At 34.5% G+C, this 7958-nt stretch overlaps 1 protein-coding gene across 1 annotated transcript; it reads left to right on the top strand.

Annotated features, from left to right (window-relative positions):
* The first annotated feature begins 3033 nt into the window (after positions 1-3033).
* Positions 3034-3905, top strand: LOC105794080 (probable calcium-binding protein CML27). The gene has a single exon (XM_012623072.2). It carries the CDS (start codon positions 3235-3237, stop codon positions 3724-3726), a length of 492 nt encoding a protein of 163 aa, XP_012478526.1. The 5' UTR covers positions 3034-3234; the 3' UTR covers positions 3727-3905.
* Positions 3906-7958: the final 4053 nt, after the last annotated feature.

The raw sequence follows: 7958 nt of genomic DNA, 5'->3' as shown, positions 1-7958 counted from the left end.
CCACACGAGTGATAACACGTTCGTGTGGTCTCAAACATCGTATTTTTGACTTTTCAGCTTTTGTCGTTCTATAGTTACAGTGGGGTGTTTACACACCTGATGCGATTTGCAGATTCCCTTCGTTCCAAACTCTCTTATTCCGAAAATCAATGATCATCGCACCCTTGGTTCCCAGGCAATGTGCCAATCAACCTCGACCACCACCTACACAAAAGTCACCATCTTTATATTAGACTCATACTTGACAAACCATCTCAATTGCACCCCACATACCACTCAATATTATTTCTCAAAAAGTAACAGATGACTCCTTATCATACCATAACCACTTACCAACAACGATAAAACAGATTGCAAATAAGAGATGTAGCGTACAAAGAATCGAGAATCGGGATTAATCTATCAGTATTCGGCCAATAGAGAGCACTTGAGAGAGAGGAAGAGAAAAACTGTGTGCTCCCAATTGATCAACGAACCCTTGCTAAAGCCGAAAGCTATTCGGAAGAGTTTAAAAAGAAGAAGGGAGAATTGACTAGGAGAGAAAACCGAAAAGAAAAATGGTGAGGGAAGAGAGAAGCTGTATTCGACCAAGGTTGAAAGAAAAGGAATGAAACCCGAATTCTAACTCTCACCAAATCGACAACAACCCCAAATCCCAAAAATCCCTCCTCTAATTCGGCTACACACTCTCCATCCACTTCCTATCCCTTAATTTTCTACTATTATCTCTCCACAACAACAACCTCCCCAAATCCCAATATTCTCTCCTCAAATCTCTCCAAATATCCCTCCTCAAATCTCTCTATGACCAGTTCAAACTCCATTTAGCAGTATTTTAATCCAACTCTACCACCTACACGAATTAGGCAGCAAAATAAATACTCCCTTTTTGATGTGCCACCACTCAAACCTTAGACCCTATGTACACTCCACACGCCCCTTACCACTAGACCAACAACTCCTTTGTATCATATTTTAACCACAATAATTTAAGAACCTACTATCTAGATCCAAGGATTTTATTCACTTAAAATAAAAATTTTGCATAAGCCAAGGCTTGAACCCCCTGACTTCTCAGACACTTCGAAACACTCCTAAATCACTTAACCACTGAAGCAGACATTCATTTATGTCACTTCCTTGCATAATTAAATATTTATGTGCAGTCTCCTAACTGTTCCCTTGTTCAAAACCTATTTCTTCTAGGCCCAAAATTCGGGGTGTTACATAAGTGAAACCACACTAGGTTCAATTTGTAGGAAAGATTGGAGGGGCCACAGTCAATCCTACTTAAAACCTAATCTCCTAGATAGAATTCCTCTCTTGTGTAATTTCTCAAAACACCAGAATTTAGAGAACATAAGGATGAGAGAAGTTGTTTTTCTCTTGTGTTCTATAAAAAATAAGGAGAATGACCTCCTATTTATATTGTTTTTTGAAAGGGAAAACAGTAAATTTGCGGAGTCAATTTCCTAAAAAATCTAAACAGCCAGATTTTGTCAAATCGTAACCGTTTGAAAGCTAGATTCTTATTTTGTCAAATCATAATCATTAAGACTTGTTTTTTCAATTTCTTTACATTACCAACAGTACTTTTGTCCAAAGTCTATATTAAAGTTTTTCTTTAAAAAATGTTTTATTTAAACAACATATTAATTATTGTTGCTTTCTTTCGATAAAATTTGAGTCAATATGGTCATATGATTAAAGGCTATTTGTACAAAGAAATTCATCTTATTATTTGCATCAGATTTGAAATTGCCATGACAATTTCATTGATGGAAAAAATGACATTGTTATAGATAGGACCAAAATTGTTAAATCCATAGACAAATTAAATATTAACCAAAAAATAGACAAATTAATTATTAATATGTAGTTTGAAGATGAATTTTTTCCGGCTAAATTAGAATAAAGAAATGAAGAGTAAATTACACCAACAGACACTCAACTTGGATTTCAATAACAAAACAAGCACTCAACTTTCAACTCAGTCACTCAACTTTTAAAAAATAACAAATCAGTCACTAACATTATTGAAAAGTGACAAATCAATCACCCGCTAACATTTTTTGTTACAGGCCTAACGAAATAGGTGATGTAGTTAGTTAACTAGCTGACATTGCTAGTTAACTTGCCACGTTATATATGAGTTGGACGTGAACGAAAAACCTAATTTATTTTTCATTTATGCTCAATAATCATTTCTATTTCCTCCCACTTTCTTTCACTTTCCAAGCAACCAATCAAACTAAAAAAGAAAAATATAAGAAAAACAATTAAAACAGAATAATCAAATTAATTTATACTGAAAACAAACAAAACTCACCATCAACAGTGGTGTTTTGAGCCTTACAAACAACACGTTCGACTCAACTCGAATCCTGAATTGTCAATCTGGATGACTGAGTCAACGATGCCGACCTAGGTTTAATTTTGAGACAACGAAATTTCAAAAATCTAACGGATGTTCTCCGATCAAAAAGAAAAAAGAAAAGGGCAGAGACAACAACATCAGTCAGAATTGTGGAGGAAGCCATGGGAAGAATAAAATATTCAAAGGAAAAAGGTAGAGATTTCAAAGAGAGTGAGGGATTGGATAATAAATGAGAGATTTTTGGATGATGTGAAAGGAGAAGACATGAAAACTTGGACGGTGACAATTGGGTACTTAGAGTGAGGGATTGGACGGCATAACCATTTCTTCTCTTCTTCTTCTACTTCTTTTTCTTTTACTGCCTAGCTACGGTTCTTAAATGAGGCTGTTTAAATGACAACAAAATCTCCAACGTGACCAATTAAATGACAGCAAACACTCTAACGTGGCCAGTTAAAATAACAAGTCACTTTTCCGTTACATTTGTAACGGAAAATGATTACGATGACTGATTTATTATTTTTAAAAGTTGAGTAACTATTTTGTTATTAAAATTAAAATTGAGTGTTGATATAATTTACCCTGAAACGAATAGGGTTAAAAGAAATTTAGTTGAATAGACGGAGGTAGGAACAGAAACAAATTTCAAATTTCAAATAATAATGGGTATCATCACAAATTTACTTATTTTGCAGTTGTAATAAGGGCGAAGTGGTATGAGGAAGGGATAAAGTAGGATTATTAGAGTAGCATTTAACTGTTGTTCTGTTTTGCCTCCTGGCTTATAAAGCCCACCTCGCCTTCCAAATCGGCTCCCACAATTACTCCATTTTCCATTCTTTGAGGCTAAAGCAACCATGTCGGCAACTCCAACCCAGAAATCCTCCAACGTCAACCAGGGGGAACTCCAAAAAGTCTTCAACCAGTTCGACGCCAACAGGGACGGCAAGATCTCGATGACGGAGCTCCGCGATGTGTTGAAATCAATGGGCTCCAGCATCACTGAGGAAGAACTCAAACGTGTCTTGGAAGACATCGACACCGACAAAGACGGCTTCATCAACCTCTCCGAGTTCTCCTCTCTCTTCCGGTCTTCATCCGATGAAGTCACCGCCGCCTTGGAGCTGCGCGACGCCTTCGATTTGTACGACCAGGACAAGAACGGCCTGATTTCGACGAGCGAGTTGCACCTGGTTCTGAATCAGCTAGGGATGAAGTGTTCGGTTGATGATTGTGCTAGGATGATCAAGTCCGTAGATTCAGACGGTGATGGCAATGTCAATTTCGAGGAGTTCCAGAAGATGATGAGTGCTTCCTTGGCGGCTAATGGCAAAGGATCTAAGCCGTAGGATTCAAAAAATTTTAATTGATTGAAAGAAAGGTAAGGCTTAGGCTTAGGCCCTTAGGGTTGTGTTGTTTGTGTTTTGTTTCTTCATAAATAATTTCTTCAAACATATGAAATTGCCGTCTTGTTGGATTATTCTCAACTTCATGGAATCAATCAAAAAATTGATTACGCTTACAATTACCCAGGGTGGATTTCTTTTTATTTTCATTTTGCCTGCAATTTTGCTGCTTTTACAATTAGCCCCTACCAACCATTAACCCTTGGATTTAGGAGAAATAGTAGTCTGGCTGTAACCAAATCAGATAATCTTTAATTCAAACAGTACGCTAAATGTTTGAACATTTTGTCACCAATTCAAATTTCATCATATTTCTTTTTTAATTTTATAAATTTGGCTGTTCGGTTGCAATTGCCCTAAAATCTTCAATTTTTAATTTAGATTTTTATAATTTTAAATTAATAATGATAAAGTTATATTTTACCTCTCAAAAATAATAAAATTTAATTTAAATTTTAAAATTTATAAAGATATAAATTATTAAAATAAAAATTATATTTTATTATTTTAAAATATATAATTTAATTCCGATGTTAAAATTCTTTTTCTAATTTCGTAATTTAGGATATTTTCTTCGATGGGAAATAAAGATTGTTCAAAGAATCGTGTCAAATTTTATGGAACACAAGTAATGTTTAGCATTTGCGAAGACAAGTAGGAATCTGTAAGAAGTGAAAAGGACACATAAAAGAAATTATTATTTCTATATTAAAGTGTGAAAATAATTCATTCCAATTTGAAATTACAAACAAAGAAAATTAGACGGAAAAAATTTTAAATTTTGTATTTTTAAAAATTAATTTTAACTCTACCAAAATAATGAAGGAATAAAAATTATTTTTATTTCAATTTTTTCTTTGCAAACACACCAATAGGTTTTTTACAAAATATTATAAAAAATAAAAAATAACCAAAATATTATAACTTTTTTATTTACCAAAATATATAGAAAGAAAGAAAGAAAGGAAGGAAGGAGAGGAAAGAAAGAAAAGAAGGAAAGAAAAGGAAAGGAGAAGAGAAAAAAAAAGAAAGAAGAAAAGGAAAGGGAAGAAAAAGAAAGAAAGAAAGAAAGAAAAGGAAAGGAGAAGAGAAAAAAAGAAGAAGAAGAGGGAATGAAGGAAAAAAAGAAAAAATGTAATTTTTTTTATAAATTAAATTTTTTGTAATATTTGTGTGTTTAAAATTTATGTTATGTACATTATACTTATTTTATTATTTTATTTAGCATATATATTTTATGAGATATATTTAGAATGAAAAATTGATGGTATGTACATTGTTTAGGATTTTTTATGAAATTTACTTAGGAATTTGAAATTAAAATTTTAGGAAAATAGCATTAAAAGTAAAATGACAAAGACATATGTTTAAGAGAACATAAAATACGAAAAGAAAAATGGGAATTGTATATTTATCGAAAATAATAAAATGCGAAAATGTACATTTAATAAATATCAAACATAATAAATTGAAATAATGTAAAATTAAAAATTAAAATTACGATATTTTTAAAATAATAAAATGCGATAAAAAATACGAACAAATGGTCAAGTAAGAGTGTATTAGTAAATTTTTTAAAATTCAGAAATAATTTATACAAATAATTGAAACAAAATGTATTGAAATAATATAAAATAATAAAATACAAAAATAATATATTTTTATTGAAAGTAATAAAATCGAGAAAATAATAATACTAATCAAGAAGGTGGGAAAGGGTTTTGTTTCAGTTTTTACCAAAATACTACAAAAAAAATATATACCAAAATATTATAAACTTTTTTTATTTACCAAAATAATAAAGGAAAAAAAAAGAGGGTGATGGAGGGGAATAAAAAGGCGGCATCAATATGTGGCTAATTGCCTTTTAATCCCTCCTTATTTATTATTTTCTTTTATTCCTCTTTAACACACTAAATTAATAAATTTCAAACATTACGCACTGAAATAATGTAAAATTATAAAAGACTAAGTTTATGATATTTTTAAAATAATAAAATGCGGAGAAAAAATACGAACAAATGGCGTAAGTAAGAGTGTATTACTAACTTTTTAAAATTCAGAAATAATTAATACAAAATATTTCAAAGAAAATGTACTGAAATAATATAAAATAATAAAATAATAGAATAACATATTTTTATTTAAAGTAATAAAATCGAGAAAATAATACTGAGCAAAGGGCGGGGTAAGGATTATTTTTTTTACACCAAATTTATTTAAATAACACACTAAATTAATAAATTTCAAACATTATGCACTGAAAGAATTTAAAATTATAAAATTAGAAATTATGATATTTTTTAAAGGAATAAAATGCGGAGAAAAAAATACGAATAAATGGCCGAAGTAAGATTTTTTTACTAACTTTTTTTTTCAACTTGCAGGCATCGCAATGGCTCGATTGATTCGAAGCGATATTAGACACATATCTGATGCGGTTAATAACGCGGTATGATTTATTATTTGTTAATCACGAGTTCTATTTATTTAAAAAGGATATACGCAGTATATACAAATAAATTATGTTATCGTAATATTTTTTCTGTAATTTAACACTATCAGGACTCGTTCCGAGTATTAAGGGGCAGTGTGAGTGTTTTAAAGGAAGCTCCGGATGCACGATTGATGCCGTACCTGGAGCTAGCTGGATTTGGGTCAGTAGCATTGATCCGGTCCTCCGACTTGCGCTTTGATTTATTATCAGCGCTAGTGGAGCGGTGGCGCCTGGAGACCCACACTTTCCATTTGTCGTGCGGGGAGTGCACGGTGACCTTGGAGGATGTTGCATTGCAGCTTAGGCTCCCAATTGACGGGAGTCCTGTAACGAGAGTATCTTCATTTACCGATCCGGCTGCACTTTGCTATCAACTCCTAGGAGAGTCGCCAAAGGACGGTGATAAATATTTTTCCGGCATAAAATTTACATGGCTAAAAGACAAAATTGGACAATTATCAGCGACCACCACTGAAGGTGAGTTGATGTGCATTGCTCGACCGTACATCATGCATATGATAGGGGCAGTACTCATGCCTGATGCAAACGGCGACAGTGTGCGTTTGTCGTACTTGCCCCTGTTAGCTAATTTGTCAACTGCTAGGTCGTATAGCTAGGGTTCTGCCGTTCTAGCAACGCTGTACCGGGAGCTTTGTCGGGCGACAGAGTCGCATGTTAAAGACATCGGCAGATGCCTCATACTGCTACAGTCCTGGGCGCTTTATCGGATGCCGTTTTTGGCATCCGTTAGTCACCAACCGTATCTATATCCACTGCCACTCAGGTGATAAAATATAAATTGTCATTATTTGTAGTCATAATATATTGAGTAATGTTACCAACCCTAAACCCTATACTATTTTTTGTAGGTGGACGACCCGTCTAGGCATCGGGAGGTCGTGTGATGTCCCGATATACCGTCTCAGGATTGAACAGCATGCCCGGGAAGGGGTAAGCTGCTATTCTAATATTCATGACATCTATTCTATTTCTATATCTTACTCACATGTTATCGGTCTAACTCGTTACAGTGTTATTACTCATGCAGTTTATATGGATGCCATACCGGAGCCCGAAAATTACAAATGTTGTACTCTCGTCCGCACTCGTTGATTCCCACATATGGTGCACTAACACACCAATTATAAATTTCAACGTCATCGAGTGGTATCACGGCGATCGGGTGCTTCGGCAGTTTGGCTGCATCCAACCTATCCCGGATCCGCCATGCCAGGTAAGGGAAGATCACGGCTTGACAAAGATAGGAAGATTTCAATTGGATTGGGGAATTAAGCACCGGAAATTTATCGCACTGTGGAACGATCGATTGCGCCGAATTCCTCAGATGGTTATGGCTACCGACCTGCAACCATCATTAGAGTATACACAATGGTATTATAGTTGCGGCAAGCCATATTTACTTGGAGGCCAGTCGACTGTAATCCCCTCGTACGTGCAGCAAGTTGGGGGATCGGACGCAGCGAGCTTGATGGATCCAGATCCGATGGCATACTATTCTCCGCAACCAGCAGAGCCCGAGCAGGACCCCCAGCCAGATCCCGAACAATCACAGTCAAATGTGGATTCACATGGCTATCGTTCAGATTTGGTGGGCGGTGAATATTATCCGAGCTTCGCAGATGCGAATACGCCTACGAGTTTGAACTGTTTGGATCCC

This window comes from Gossypium raimondii, chromosome 3 (genome assembly GCF_025698545.1).
Source record: "Gossypium raimondii isolate GPD5lz chromosome 3, ASM2569854v1, whole genome shotgun sequence".
NCBI classification, from domain to species: Eukaryota; Viridiplantae; Streptophyta; class Magnoliopsida; order Malvales; family Malvaceae; genus Gossypium; species Gossypium raimondii.
The sequence above is the reverse complement of the archived record's forward strand: the minus strand, read 5'-3'. Positions and strand labels throughout refer to the sequence as shown.

Excerpts from the sequence above, each read along its gene's own strand:
- LOC105794080 (XM_012623072.2), top strand. The coding sequence starts at position 3,235 with ATGTCGGCAACTCCAACCCAGAAATCCTCCAACGTCAACCAGGGGGAA.